The 16,088-nt window shown below is 42.9% G+C and overlaps 1 protein-coding gene across 1 annotated transcript in view; it reads left to right on the forward strand.

The window, feature by feature from the left end:
- Positions 1-14,507, forward strand: part of LOC136640019 (mitochondrial adenyl nucleotide antiporter SLC25A23-like) — a 60,812-nt gene extending 46,305 nt beyond the window's left edge. Inside the window, exons 7-10 of the mRNA XM_066614810.1 lie at positions 1,474-1,581; positions 8,700-8,867; positions 9,069-9,219; positions 9,818-14,507. Of these exons, the coding sequence (XP_066470907.1) occupies positions 1,474-1,581; positions 8,700-8,867; positions 9,069-9,219; positions 9,818-10,002 (612 nt within the window). The 3' untranslated portion in view covers positions 10,003-14,507. The remainder of the gene's footprint in view (positions 1-1,473; positions 1,582-8,699; positions 8,868-9,068; positions 9,220-9,817) is intronic.
- The last annotated feature ends 1,581 nt before the right edge of the window (positions 14,508-16,088 follow it).

Genomic DNA, 16,088 nt, shown 5'->3' on the forward strand with positions numbered 1-16,088 from the left:
ACTTGTAACCTGTGAAGCATGTTTCCTCAACAAATCTGACTGATTCCCTTTTAAGGGCATCTAGGCCAGGTGCCATCACAACACCCTGTGGCAAGGAGTACCACATATTAATTATATGTTGGGTAAAGTAGTATTTCCTTTTGTCTGTTCTGACTCTCCTGTTACTCAATTTTAAAAGATGTCTCCTGGTTCTGGTATTGTGTGAGAGGGAATAGAGCTTCTCTCCAGCCATCCCATGCATAATTTTATATGTCTCAGTCATGTCCCTCCTTAGGCATCTTCTTTGTAGACCAGTGGTGCCCAAACCCTGGCCCTGGGGCCACTTGCAGCCCTTGAGGACTCCCAGTCCAGCCAGCGGGGAGCCCTCAGTCTCCAATGAGCCTCTGGCCCTCCAGAAACTTGCTGGAGCCCATGCTAGCATGATGCAAATGCTCTCAGTGTGACAGCCAATTTTCAACCTCTCATTTGAGCTGTGGGACAAGGGCTCCCTCCACTGCTTGCTGTTTCATGTCTGTGATGCAGCAGCAGCAAAAGAAAGGTTGACTTTGCTTTGTGCAAGGTCTTTTATAGGCTTGAACTATAGCAAGACCTTCTTTCATTCATATAAGTTCCATCTCAAATATATTCATATATGTAAATTTATTCAAACTTAAAATGTAAATTATTTTTTTCCTGCCCCCAACACAGGGTCAGAGAGTTTCCAAAAAATTTGGACACCCCTATTGTAGACTGAAGACACCAAAATGCTATAGCCTTTCATCATAAGGGAGGTGCACCAGCCCACCTCATTTGGTCACTCACTTTTTCCAGTTCCAGTATATACTTTTTGAAATATAACAACCAGAACTGGATACACTATTCCAGATGTGGCCTTGCCATCAACTTGTACAATGGCATAATAATATTTGCTGTTTTATTCTCAATCCCTTTTTTTACAAGATCCTGAGCATGGAATTGGCCTTCTTTACAGCCACCGCATACTGAGATGACACTTTTATCAAGCAGTCCACCACCACCCTAAGATCTGATCAGTCACAGGCAGCTCAGAACCCATCAGGGCATATGTGAAATGTTGATTTCTTGCTCCAGTGTTTAGAATTTAGAACATGGTTAGGATTGCACTGTGAACCTATTTAACTGTTCTGCTTTCTCCCACAGTATCCTTTGGAATAGTTGTCCTGGGAGGGTGTTCTGGATAGGGCTAAGCATACTCCACGCTTAAAATAAACATTTTAGGGGACGGATTCTTACTTGTAAGAAGATGCTAGTCAACACAGGGACCTAGTCATCAATGAAGGGAGATCTGAACCAAAACTACCGCATGTGACAACATGATATTTTGGTTACTTTGTAATTTGTCTGCTGGAAAGGCAGCATCTCTTGCTCATGCATTTTAACTTCTATTGATTGATTGAGGAATGAAGGATCCACAAATAGGCTGGGACCCTCAGAAGGTGTCATTTCTCCTTGCAGATCAAGCGGGCAATTCGGGGACAGCAGGAAACACTGCGGGTGCAAGAGAGATTTGTTGCTGGTTCCCTGGCAGGTGCCACAGCCCAGACCATCATCTACCCCATGGAGGTAATTATCTAGAGCAGCATTTCTCAAAGTGTGCTCTAGAAGTCTAGGTACTCCACAAGCACACCATATTATGACTTTATTTTTCTACAAATTGTACATTTTAATGCACATATTGTACATTTAATGTATTTGTAAGCCACTTGGGACCCATTCATATCCAATTTTCCAGTGCCGGTGCAGCTGTGCCAATGGGGCGTGCTTTGCATCCTGTGCTGGTGAGGCAGTCACAGAGGCCTCCTCAAGGTAAGGGAACATTTGTTCCCTTACCTCAGGGTTGCATTGCAGTTGCACCAGTGCTGGAAAGTTGGATAGGATTGGGCCTTTGGGCATTTGCTTCAGCATGGGCAAGGCTATTTTCCCATGGGATAAAAATATTTTAAACTAATTAAATAAAGTGGCCACTGTGTGCCCCCTGTCCAGCTTGCTCATCCAGCCATCCCACTTCCCCTGTTTATGGCCCTCATTATCCTCCTGTTCTTGCTCCTTACTAGTATTTGTGTTGGGCCTGGGGCTGCACCACTCTGAGGCATGCCCAAGCGGGGCTTCCTGAGGCTTTTAGGAGTATAAATGACTGACAGCCCAATCCTCTCCTCACTTTCCTGGGAGTAAGCCCCATTGACACTAATGGAGCTTACTTCTGAGTAGACATGCATAGAATTGGGCTTTCAGAGACTGAAAAGTTTGAGAACCCCTGGTCTGGAGCTCTTTATCCGGTCCCTGAGATAATTGGATTCTCCTAGCATGGCGTTCTCAGCAGTGCAGCTTCTGCTGATAATCTGGGAGGGAGGCACAGAAGAAGGCCTCAGAAGGAATGTTATGGGAGAAGGGGCAGACCAAGAGAGTATGAGAGGGAGATGCTGCTGAGACTCTGGGAGAGCCAAATGATCACACAGTTCACCCTTTCAGCAGCACCGCTTCTGCTGATGCGTAGCTTTGCAGAGCACTTGAGCTGCAGAGTGATGCCTCAGCAGAAGTAACATGGGCCTGCCTAATAACTGGGCTCTCCGGGGGGTCACGTGGGAGAGTCCAAGCCACAGGACGTTGGAATTCGGAGCTCCGGTAACTGTACTTTGTTTTAATTTTCCCTGCCAATTTGGAGAGTTTTTTGTCTTATTTTTGCTTGCTCGTGAACTAAGGAACTTCTTCCCAGCATGTTTTTGCTTTTACAGACTTCAAGTGCTTGAGTTTGATATGCCTTGCCCTTGAGTTTATCGTCAACCTGTCGTTATTTGGTCGCCATTTCCTTGTGCAGAGCTCAATTGTTTGTAAAACTACGGCTAATCAGTCTTTCCAAATGAGGCGTAAAAGAGCTTTGTCTCCGTCTAGTCCTGACCTTGAGCCATCATTACTTTCTTTGAAACAAACTAAATTAGAGAAGTTTATGCCCTCCTACAACTCTAATTCCAAAGAACTCTCTATGAGTCAGCCGTCTCTGGAAGAGTTTTTCCAGCCTGTGTCTCCCCTTTCGAAAGAACAACCTCTGCTGGAAACTCAGCAGTCTTCTCAGTTGGAGGGGAGTGCACAAATGATTAATGGAGATCCTTGTGAATTATCTACGAAGCTTAAGGAATATTCTCAATTGACGGCCCAGACGGTATCTTCTATATTTTCTCAGATCTCCCATATATTGAGCCTTTTAGAGCAACGCCAAATGATTTCTAAGCTATCAAACTTTTTTGTTAAAAATTTTTCTCAATCTGCATTGGAGATGAGACATTCTACTTTAGCCTCAACATCTCACTCTAAGTTTGTCTCTGCAACTTCGCTGGAACGTTCAAGCCAACTGGTTTATCAAGCTTCTGCAGCTGTGCTATCATTTGATCAACTGGCACCCAGGAGACACCCAGCCTGGTCTACAATCCATTTGGCCAGAAGACATTTAGCCTCCTTGCTGAATGTTCCTGTTTCTAAGGTGGATTTATGGAATTCAGTCCATCTACCTTCTGTTTGTCGCCCTCTTTGTCTCCTCCTGGAATTTCGTTCCTCATATATTCCGAGACTCTTATTTGCCACCTCCAGATTTCTCCAGGAAGTAGGTATATCTGTCCATCATTATTTTCGTGATACCTCCATAACCAAACTGGTTCCATCTAAAATTTCTCTCCAAGGAGGAAATATGGACGTTCCTGCGTCAGCACAGTCTCCCTGTTCGGCAAAGAATGGTTCCTCTACTATACCCCTTTTGGATTGCTCTTTGTCTGCTTCCAAATTATTTCCCCTTCCTTGCCCTTTGGAGGCTGATAAACCAGAAATTGCATTTTCCAAAACAAACCTGTTGCCTAATTCTTCTGTAGGACCGGATGATCCTTGTTTTAGTCAGCCTTCTCCAATGCCTATTATGTCGAATTTAGAAATCTCTACTGATGCTTTGATTCCAAATGATGTTCTATCCCTTCCAGTTGTTCCCTCTAACCCGAATCCGATGCCCCTTTCACATACATCCCTTTTTCCTACTTGTATTATTAAGAAAAGTTCTTTATCTGACTCTTTTCATTTAATTGATGCTTCCTCTCAATATCCCCTGCCTTTAAATTTTGATTTTATTGGTTCCAGTACGTTAAAAAACAATGAGATTAGTAAATTTACATCTGGCCCTTCTTTAGATACTCAGATCACCCCTCCTAACTCAATTATAACTCAGAGGTTTCAAACGATCCTCAAGCTTCCCCTAAAAGTCATTCTGCTTTCCCCTCTCCCCGTTGACTAACTGATTGTTGTTCTCCTTCCTTGCATAATGTTTTGACTATTACTATAATTTCATGGAACATTTCGGGGTGGTCCAGAAAAGCTTCAGATAAAGATTTCATCAATTTTCTGAAAACTTTTGATGTAATTTTATTTCAGGAGACATGGTCTTTGTCTTCCCCATCCATTCCTGGTTATACTCCCTACCATTTACCCGCTTTCAAAAATAATATTTTGGGACGTCCACGTGTTGGACTTTGTTGTCTTGTAAAGTTATCACCTTTTTCCTTTTTTCATATACCAATTCAATCTTTGTATTGTCAAATTTTTCTTTTACAGATAAATTTTTTTAAGATTTTGCTGTTTAATGTGTATATCCCCCCTGCTGCTATTACTCCCTCTAATCTATGGGAATCTCTTGAAAAACTTATAGAAGAAAATTTAAAAGCTTTTCCTTCTGCTTTGCTGATAATAATAGGGGACCTTAATACTAGAATTGGCCCCAGTAATTCTGCGCTAGTCCAACATATGAACTGGTTTATGGATGACCAAATCCCTCCTTGGCTTCATCTTCCAAGGGTTTCCAAAGATTTATCCTTTAATAGTTATGCTGCTTCCTTTCTCGATTTATGTGCCTCTGCTAATGTAGTTATATTAAATGGCTCTAGAGGTAATGATTCCCCAGGAGAGTTTACTCATTTTTCAGTGAGAGGCCCGAGTGTTATTGATTATGCCTTTGTTTCCCCTGATCTCTTACCTTTCCTCTCTGATTTCTCAGTGGGCCATCGTTCTGAGGGAGATCACCTTCCACTTTTATTAACATTTTCTTTTCCCCATGATGTGCCCCACTCTTCTTCATTTCCTTCTAACTCCAGTCGATCTTATAAATGTACTTCACAACAAGCTTTTTCCCAGTGGACTAGTCACCCGGAGACTATTGTTCTCATCCGTAACCTTCTTTCTTCTTCTTCCCCATCCTCAGCTATAAGAGATTACGATTCTTTAATTGATTCTCTAGTTAATTTTCTTAGCTTCTCTAGTTCCTCACAACCATCCAGGGTTCCTTTTAACCATAATTCTTGGTTTGATGCTGATTGTTGGCAATTAAAGAAACAAATACGCTTTTTTTTTATTCGTTCTCATCCAATCCCATCTTTTTTAAGAGACTATTTTTATTTACGCAGAACATGCTATGAATTATTTGATGAGAAAAGACATCAGTATGCTCTGCGTAAGTGGGACCAATTACATTCTGCAATTATTTCCCATAATCAAAAGGCCTTTTGGACTTTAGTTTCCAGATCAACCTGTTCAATTTCAAATTTGCTTCCATCTATCTCTGCAGTTACCTGGGTTGACTTTTTTTCAAAAAAATTCTCATCTTTGTCCCCAATTCAACTTCCCAGCAGTACTCCACAGGATCTCTTGGAATGGTCTCCAGTTTCCCCTAATGAAATACATGAGTTAATTCTTTCTTTAAAACCCGGTAAAGCTCCTGGGCCTGATAACATTTTGAATGAGACTTTGTCTAATAATCCCAATTGGTGGGCAGAACCACTTGCATCCTTTTTTACCTTGGTTAATTCCACAGGTCGTTTTCCTGATGCCTGGTTGACATCTACTCTCATTCCAGTCTACAAAAAAGGTGACCCTTCATCACCTTCAAATTATCGCCCAATAAGTTTATTATCAAACATTGGAAAATTGTATTCAAAGTATCTTTTAACAAAACTCTCTTCCTGGGCAATTTCTAAAAACCTCCCCGGAAAGGAACAGATTGGTTTTTGGGCAGGAGCTTCTACGCTTGATCATATTTTTATGTTGACTTATTTAGCAGAGATGTATTTTATTTATAACAAAGCTAACCTTTTTGCTGCATTTGTTGATCTCCAAGGTGCTTTTGATTCTGTGAATAGAGACCTTTTATGGTCCAAACTACTTAAATGGGGAATATTTTTGTCGGGTTCGGATCCCAAATTCTAATATTCTCACTGACAGATTTCCTGTTCACAATGGTGTCCGCCAGGGTTGTATCCTTGCTCCCTTATTATTCATTTCTATCTGATTTACCTTCTTTTCTTTCTTCTTCTACTCATTCTACTCCGGTTCTAAACGGGGTCCCTGTCTTTACTCTCTTGTATGCAGATGATGCAGTACTATTATCTCTAACTAAATCTGGACTTCGCTGCATCTTGGCTAAATTTCAGGAGTACTGTACACTAAATGACCTAACAATCAATTCAAACAAAACTCAAATTATGGTGTTTTCCCGCTCTTGGTCCCCTATAACATGGACGATAGGTCCAAACATATATAAGCAAGTCCAGTCTTATAAATATTTGGGTCTTATATTTCATTATAAACTTTCTTGGTCTCTTCATAAGAAAGCTATCACTTCATCTCTTTCTCCCCAACTTAAAGCAATTTTAAAAATTTTTTATAATGAAGGTAACCAGTATGTTCCTGCTGCTATCCAGATCTTTCAGTCCAAAATTCTTTCTCATTTGTTTTATGGTGCCCCAATTTGGATTAAAGTAATTAATAAGGATATTGATCAGATCGCAGCATCTTTTTTTCGTAGAATTCTAGGGATTCCAAATTTAATTCGTGTTTCCACAATTATCCTAGAATTAGGTATCCATCTTCCAACAACTACAGCCTGGTTACTTACTTTTAAATATTGGCTTAAGCTGTTTTTAAATTCTCATTCCGGTTCCTTATTATATGATTTGTTAAGAGATTCTTATTTTTCTTCTTGGTTTCGGTTGATAGAAAATAAACTTGCTTCTCTCGACCTCTCATTAGAATCCCTGGCAGATATGAGTCTTCCAAGAGCATATTCATTGATAAAAGACAAGCTCTTAGCATTTGAATTCAATTATCTAAGTAATAGTCTCAATTCTGTTTGTTCCCCTCTTTCCCTTGGTTTGGCCCCATCCTTTAATCATGCATCTAATTATTTTTATACATTAACCAATCCGTTACATAGACGAGCCTTTATGTTAGCTCGCCTCAATATTTTCCCGTCAGCAGTTCATTCTGGCCGTTTTTTTAACATTCCACGGGAGAAAAGGCTCTGTCTCTTTTGTCATGAGACTCCTGATTTTTTGTTTCATATACCCTTTCTTTGTCCAGCACACTTTGATATTCGGAATCATTACCTTGATTCTTGGATCCCTTCTGACCTTATCCCCTCTGATATTATTCTCTCCAAGTTTATGAGTGATGTTTGTGATTCCCTAACTGCAGCTGTTGCTGGTTATTTATCCGAGATCCTTAAAGTAACGCTGTTAGAATTTAAATAATTCTAGTATCTTGTTTAAATTGTTGAGTGTTATGCAAATTATCATGTCAATTGTAAAGTACAATTGTTAATCGTTTGATATGCCAATAAAGGTTTCAGAAAGAAAAAAGAACTGGGCTCTCCCATATTTTGCAAATATGATCAAGATTTGCATATTTTTCTCTTCAGTCATTTGCAGCTAAGTTCCCATGTGAGAACAAAGTACTTATCTCTGGCCATCATCAGCTTAATGACATTATTTCCTGCTTAATGATGTCACTTTCGGCCCTCAGCAGGCACCATGAATGCTGTTTGGATTTGACTCCCCTAGAACTTGAGTCTGGTGCCAGTTTCAAGAAAGGCAAATAAAGTAAGAACTGCAAAAGTATACCTGAGTTTAGCACCATTGTGGTGCCAAGTCTGGACTCCCATCTGAGAAAGACAGAATCAGGAGTATTTGTACCAGGATTCCACAGTGCAATAAAATATCTGACTTTTGGCATGGAATTAATGCATCCAGAGTGGAAAATTTGCTTTCAGCCTTGTAAACCTTTAATGAGAGTAGTTGTTGCCCATTGCTTGCCACTTTTGGAAAATGATGCATCGAACCTGCTTTTCTGGCTGATGTGCTCCCCTGAGACAAAATCTAATTTCTTTGCAGACCAGTCAATCCATTGGTTGCAGAAACAGGGGAGAGTGGTGGGTGAAACATTACCAGGAATAACACTCTGTTCAGCAGGTCACAAGCAAGTGGTATCCTTGACAAGACGGGTTCATTGTCATGGGGGCTGGTAAAAGAAATTAAAATACCCAAGGACTGGTGGTGAGGCTGAGCATTGTTGGGTTGGTTTTCATAGGGTTCAGAGTGCTCTCATTCTTGGAAAAACTGAGGGAAGGCTGGCAGTAGCTCAGGAGGAAACTCCTTCCTATTTGGCAGCCACTGTAGTTGGAGACCCATGCCCAATAAGCACACACAGTGTCCTCATGGTGATTTCACAGGGCAATAGGGCCACTGAGTCACCTTAGCACCAGATAGAATATCACAGTGTTCAATTCAGCAGGTTCTATGTTTCTGATTTATGTTGGATATTGGCTCAGCTCCCTGCTGAGGATGCATCAACCTTTCTATTCTGCTTTTATTTTGCACCAGGTTCTGAAGACACGACTGACACTGCGCAAGACAGGCCAATACTCCGGGGTGGCAGATTGTGCCCGGCAGGTCCTGCGGAAGGAAGGAATTTGTGCCTTTTACAAAGGCTACCTGCCAAATATGTTGGGCATTATTCCTTACGCTGGCATTGATCTGGCAGTTTATGAGGTTAGTGGCTGGGTGTTACTCTTTCCTAAGCCTGGTCCCTGTCCTTCTACGAGAGGATGAACTCTTTCTTTGCCTTGCTGTATAGCAAAGAGAGATCCCACCAGATTCTGAGGCTTGGCTAGAAAGCTGCCACCCTCCTACCATTGCTATGCCCTGGATTTCCAGGTTGCATGTTCCCATCTTGTTTTGCTTTCTTGGCAGACACTGAAGAACACCTGGTTGCAGAAGTACAGCAAAAACACAGCTGACCCAGGTGTTCTGGTGCTTTTGGCTTGCGGCACCATCTCAAGCACTTGTGGTCAGATTGCCAGCTACCCCCTAGCCCTGGTGCGAACCCGGATGCAGGCACAAGGTGAGTATGTGATATCATCCAGCCTTCCCTCCAAGGAGCGCATTCTGTGTGGTGGAGAGTGGGGCACAATTACAGAAAGGCAAATTAAAGGAAAAGTTCTATTAATGATGATGAGAGGTAAGATGGATGGAGAAGAAAGGAGTAGACTAGAAAGAGATGTGGCTGCCCCAAGAATGGTGGAGGAAGCAGCGGCCACTGGGCTAGTTCACACAGTCAGTTAACCCTAAGACTCTCAGGTCTTGAGGCTGAACTTGAAATGTAAGAATTTTAGCCTCCTTTGGGGAGAGAGTTCAGAAGGAGGAGGAGTAAACTCTCAAGATGAAGGGCCAAGTCATTTTCTGCATAACTTGAGAGGTTTTGTTTTCACTCACTCCTTTGCTGTCAATTAGGATCCATGCTGAGACACCAGACTGTACCCTTTGACCCACTAAGTGACATCACCTGCCCATACCCTACCAACTTGACCCCTAAGGTGCAACCCTCTGACTTTCAGGGTCTGAGCCTCAGGGGACCTGGCAACCCCATTAACTCCAACCTCTTAAATCTCAGCTGTGTCAGCTCCCCCACTGTAACTGCACTGTCTCTGATCTTTCTCTAGCATCTATTGAAGGTGCCCCACAACTCACCATGCTGGGGCTCTTCAGGCACATCCTATCCCGAGAAGGAGTGTTAGGCCTCTACCGTGGCATCGCCCCCAATTTCATGAAGGTTATTCCTGCCGTCAGCATCAGCTACGTTGTCTATGAGAACATGAAGCAGGCTTTGGGGGTGACATCCAGATGAAGCTGATGCCCGCCTGCCTGCCTCACCCAAATGCATGGGTCCTACCTCTCAAGAAGGACCACTTCTCTTGGTGTGTTCTGAATGCAGTAGCAGGTGGGGATGTGCCTGCTCTAGGGGTCATGAGGTGGAGGATGGATGTGTCGGATTGGATAGGCCCATGTCTTCCTCCTCCTTGGAGAAGTGGAGTCCTCTCCAGGCAAGGAGCACCAAGGAGAGCTATCCAACATGCTAGCCACCGCGTTCTTCCTGCAGAGGCTTGAGGATGGGAAGCACCATGGCCGTTTTGATGTTGATTTTCTGAGGTCTCTGACAGCCTGGAGCCTTGGGAAATGGCATCATTGCACAGACTCACTTCTGAGCCAAGGCTCCTCCCTGGCAACTTGCTGCTCTCTGCATGTGTTGTTGTCTTCCCCTTCCTGTCCAGTATGGTGTCTATAGCATGTTGTCCCATGTTGTATATTTCCCTCAGCTGCAACATGCCCCAGTGGAAAACCACCCCAGTCAACATGTATTATCATTGGCACATTGCCAGATCTCGGTGAAAAGCAATCAAGCTAGCAATAGCAGGGAACTCCTGGCAATGTCCAGCACTGAAGATGACCCATGCAGGACTACTGAATCACACTGGAGAGAATTCAAATTACAGAAAAACCAGTGGTTGCCAGCAGGAGTCCTTCAAGCTCCCTTACTTACACTCCAGTGGCATTGGCATTTGAGGATGCTGGTGGACAGATTCCTACCACCCACCCCCCCAGATTTTTCATTCAAAAGTACTTGATCAGCTCCTCCCCTGTTCAGACCTTGGAGGGGTGCTAGAGCCCCAGGTGATTGCATTTCAACCCAGCCTTGCTTTACCTCCCTTTTACTATGGAAAATGTCTGTATATTTTGCACATTGACTCTTTATAACTTATAAGACTGGTCTGCACTCTGCCTAGACTTCTGCAGTTGAACCGACTTCCCCTTGGGGTCCCCATTCCCTTTTCCTTCTCTGAGGTGGATGATGGGGAATGCAGCAAGAAATGGCAAGGGCAATGGCAAGAAATGGCAATTATGTTGTTGCTGTCGTCATAAGCACCTCAGTGCACGTTGCCTGGCAAAGGGTGCTCTTTCCCTCATTGAATGTGAGATCTCTGGACTTCTGTTTGCTGTGAGATATTGCTGGCAATGCTGGCTTTATGTGAGAAATGCTATCCTTCCAGGCTTTTCTAGCAGTGTGCCCTGGTTTTCTTGCCCTGTTCTGTCTTGTTGTCTTCTCTATTTATTGATAAGTTGCCACACAATGGAGGGCAGCACATATTTTGTCTTCTCTTCTTCTGAGGGATACTGCTGCTACAGCTGAATACGAGTGGCAGGATGGTAGCCAGGTATCTGACAACCTTTCTCTCCTCCAGTAAAAAATATCATTACAAAAAGTTACCTGGAGAACCATTTTAGTGGTGCATCTGGGAGATGAAGGTTGTCAGCTTCTACTGAAAGGAGATATGGCTTTGTTTGCCTGGTAAGGACAGCCCCTTTTGCAACCATGATTCTATGTAGAGTAACCAGTGCTGTATTTAGGAATCCCACATTCTGCCCCAAGAAAAGCAATCTGTATAAATTATACAGTGAAGCATATTTGCATAATGTATTCTACACTATTTCCTCTTAACATAATTTTATTCTGCATCTGCTATTGATGGGAAGGAATGTGTAGAAAAATGAAACCTCCCCCCATCTTATTGATTAATCCGGTTGATTTATGAGCCTTCCCCCAGGCATTGTTTCCATACTTCTAGATGTATCTTTGCAACCTTAAGGGCTATAAACTTGGGTTTTGGTTGTTGTTGTTTTAAATGAAAGCTGAAATTCTCAGGAAGTCAGATTTTCTATCCCCAAAAACATATGTTCTTCACTTTCACAGAATTGCAGAATGCATGTGATCCTGTAGAGAGCACTAATGCACAGGACATCTGTAGACACTGAGAAAAAAATTATCTCTTGTGCCAGTGGTTCCCAAACATTTTTGCCTGGTGGTTCCCTTGAACTACTGGGCCATTGGCTGCAGCTCCCCATTGGAACTAGAATCTTATACATTGTAGAAGGTGGCAGGTTTTTGCAAGGATTCTGCAGCTCCCGTAGCTTGTTTCCGCGGCTCCTTGGGAAGCCACAGCTGACAGTTTGGGAACCACTGTTCTATGTCAATAGTTTTTAAATTAGACCGTGGGACACAATTTTTTTTTCCTGGATTAAAATTGAAGGCTTATGCTACTCTTGACTTCCTGAACAATGAGAACGCATTCACTTGCCATTGCACAATAGCTAAACAGAAATTATTTCCTAATGTCTCCTTTGCTCAGTCAGTTTAGAGCCCAAAAATGGGATCGTGCTTTCTGGGCTATGAGGATGCCTCTGGGATTCTCCTGCACAAGTCAGATGGTATTGGTTGTGTCAAGAAATTTTGAGACATTCACCTGAAGCGACATCTCTGGTCCTTCATTGGAAAAGGGGCAAGAATCAATGCCCAGAGGCTTTTCCACTTCAGAGGGCAAATGAGAGGATGCATCATGGCTTAGTTTTTCAAGGCACTGGTCAACCCCACTTGGGGCACCCAAGGAATCATTGCTCTGTCACCCTAAGGACCTATCTAGATAGCAGTTTTCAATTCTGCTACTAAATTAGAAGGCATATTGGTGGGGTGTGGGGAGGCTTCACAAGAAAAATGCTAAATTGGGCAAGGTTTTGTGCAGTGGTCATTCTATCAGAATGGGCCAGCAGGACAGATTGTGTGAGACCCTGGTGATTGTCTAGCGTAGCAGTAATTTGCATAGAGAAGCACTAGGGAAGTCTTTCATCTGGACTCACTCAGAAGACAGGGCAAACCTATTCCACTCAAGAAAGAGCTTCAGTTTCTGAAAGAGCTTTGAGGAAGGCAGTCATTTCACAGGTGTAGCTTCCTATATAGTTATGTGACAGGATCAGCAGTACCTGTTGAATACACAGGCCTTACCCCCCAAAACAAACAAAAAACCCACCTTTTTAAGTTGCCAATGATGTTTGAACGAATTTAGGATGGGGGGGGCTGAATCAAAAAGCAGCATTGGTTTTGCCTGATTGGCTGTAGTTTGGGGGTTACAGCCTAGCTGTCTTATATGGGGTTAAGTAGATTCCTCATGAGGGACCTGCTTGAATATACCCAAGAATAGGTATAACTTTTATGACAACAAATATATTTTGTTGTGATATTGCTTCTCTTTAGGGCTTTGTGATGGGAGAAACTCCTAGAAGGCATGGAAAGGGACATATGCTTGTGCATGTTCCTGCCTGAATTTCCACTCCATCTACCCCAGCTGTTAAATGCTGGTTTAGTAGCCACGGAGGATGGCACAAAACTGCAAGAGAGGGAGAAAAAAAAGGTGGGGAACACATAGAACAAAAGTGAAGATTTGGGAAAGATGCAATGCTAGTTGAAAAAGTCTAGTCTACTGGACTAGTTTTGCCAGGAAAATGTTAATTCAACAGTTTCCATGGAAAACAATCTTATTTAAGCGAATGATACTTCAGTTTTAGTAATACAAGTGGAGCACAGGAGTAAAAGAAGAAAGGAAAGGGAGGGCAGAACTGGTATTTATATAGTTACTACAAAAATAAGCTGTTCTTTGAACTTGGCTAGTAGTTCTGGCCTAGAGCAACTTGGGGCCAAATCCTATCCAGCGTTGGTGCAGCTGTGCCAAGAGGGCATGTGCTGCATTCTGCAGTAGGGGGGCAGAGGCTACCTCCAGATAAGGGAATGTTTGTTCCCTTTCCTCAGGGCTGCATTGTGGCTGCACTGGCATTGGAAAGTTGGATAGGCTTGGGCCCTTGGTCCCGCCTGCACATGTTTGGCACATGCTCCAATGTAGATGAAAGGCAAGATTACAAAGATACATCCCAGAGATTCCCTTTTAATCTTGAAAATTTGTCACTGAATAGGAGAAAATTTAGTGGTGGCTTTTCCCTTGCTGCCTCCCCCCCCCCCTTGTGAGCAAGGCTCTAAGGTGTGTTGCACAGGTGTTGGGAGAAGGGAGTAGATAAAACAGATGAGTAAGTTGAATTAGATTGCCTTCAGATCTCTTCCTGCCTATGATTCTGCAAAACTCCTATGGAGCATGTTATCCAGTTAAGGTTCCTGGTGGATAGGTGGGTGACTCTTGGAACAGCGAGAAGACCTTTGCACTTTGAAGGTCAAATGACCTCTGAACAAAAATTGTCCATCACAAGGCCAGGTACCTATGTCATTTCAACCCATGAGAACAAGTGTGCAGTCTAGATTCTTAGATACTATCTCTTTTGCAGGAAATAAAGTATACTGGGAAGTCCCAGCTGTATTGTATGTTCATCCTGCACTCTTTCTTTATGCACCTTGCCTGAGTCTGACTCCAATGAGGCTGCTTCTGTACATTTGCTGCTGTTGTTGCTGCTACTCTTTGTGTTGGTATTTCAAAGGGAAAAAACCAGAAGGTAATAAATTTTCTAACCTTTCCTTTATATGTCTTGGCCTGGTATCTCGCAAATGAATTCACTATAGAGTATTTTTGAGTCAAAGGATGCTGTTATTAATATTTAATGGAGGTGATTGTGTGTTATGTTCAGTTCACTTCAGTAAGACCTTTATTGGCATAAAATACAGAGAAAGAACAAAACAAAACAGAAATATACAAAGACAACACAACATAAGCATAAACATCAGTCACTACCCAGAGTCCCAGGGCTCTGCCTAGCTATTACCCCAGATAAAAAGGAAGCGACATTATCCAGAGTCTCAGAATCAGGTGTGGAAAGGAGAGACTGAAGCATGATTGAATCCTCCCAGCCCTGCATCCTAGCTAACAATGGGACTAGATATTTCTTGCGTGACGCATCATGTAGCGGGCAGTAAAAAAAGGTATGCATTAAAGTCTCAACACAATCCCTACCACACTTGCATTTCCTCTCTGAGTAGGGGATTCCGCTGAACCTGCCAGTTAATAAGGCAGATGGAAGAGCGTTACACCTTGCCAGTGTGAAAGCTCTCCGGGCCTGTGGGCACACCAGGTGGTAAAAAAAGGAGGCCGGTTTCCCAAAACTGACTGGAATATGGAGATGGAGTGGAGAACATGTGGTTCTGGCGGCACTAAACAGCTCTTGTTCGATATCAAGAATTCTTCCTTTAATGATTCTGTAAGCTGTATTACAGCCAATCATACCTAATTCTGCAGTGTCCAGCCCTATTGACTTAATTTTAGTTAGAAGATCAGTGATCTCTATAGGCAGGACTGGACTAATAATTGGTGCATTAGACCAGAGGAGGTAGGGTTAAATAAAATCCTAAACCAAAATTTCAGAAGTCTTAACCATGCAGTAGTCCTTAATCGAATTAACCCCACCTCGAGACACAGAACCAAGTAGGGAACGCACCTGGGTAAGCCCAAAATCCGTAAAAAGGAGGCTTGGATGCGTTCTAGTGGTTGGTTAATAACCTTATACCAGACAGGAGAGCCATAAAGAACCTGGGAAAGAACCTTTCCCTTAAACGCCTCCAGAGCGGCCAGAACATAACCATTGCTGCAGGTGAAAAAGAAACGGGAAATGGCTGAGGAAGCTAGTTTGGATGCGTTCTGCACTGCCTTGCGATGAAAAGCCCAAGTGAGCCTGTAATGGAAGTTGATACCCAGGTACTTGAAATGCTTAACCTGTTCCATTTTGTTGCCATTACAAGACCACTTAAAAGCCTTCCATCTGTTAGCAAATATCATTATCTTAGATTTAGCACAATTGATTTGCAATTTGTTGGTCAAAAAATACTCTGTGGCACGCCTGAGCAGACGTTTCAGGCCAATTCTAGTACGAGATATCAGTACTACATCATCCGCGTACAGAAGTAGCGGCACTTGGCTTGCGCCAAGCTTTGGACAATGGCCATCTACTTCCTTCAGGGAAGGGGCAAGATCATTTAGAAATAGATTGAAAAGCATGGGGGCCAAGACACAGCCCTGTTTGACCCCTTTGTTAGTGATGATGGAGTGAGTTAGATTCCCCCTCCAGGAGCATCTAACCCTGCAGGAGGTATTTAAATGGAGGGACCTAATC

Source organism: Tiliqua scincoides, chromosome 2 (assembly GCF_035046505.1).
Source record: "Tiliqua scincoides isolate rTilSci1 chromosome 2, rTilSci1.hap2, whole genome shotgun sequence".
NCBI classification, from domain to species: Eukaryota; Metazoa; Chordata; class Lepidosauria; order Squamata; family Scincidae; genus Tiliqua; species Tiliqua scincoides.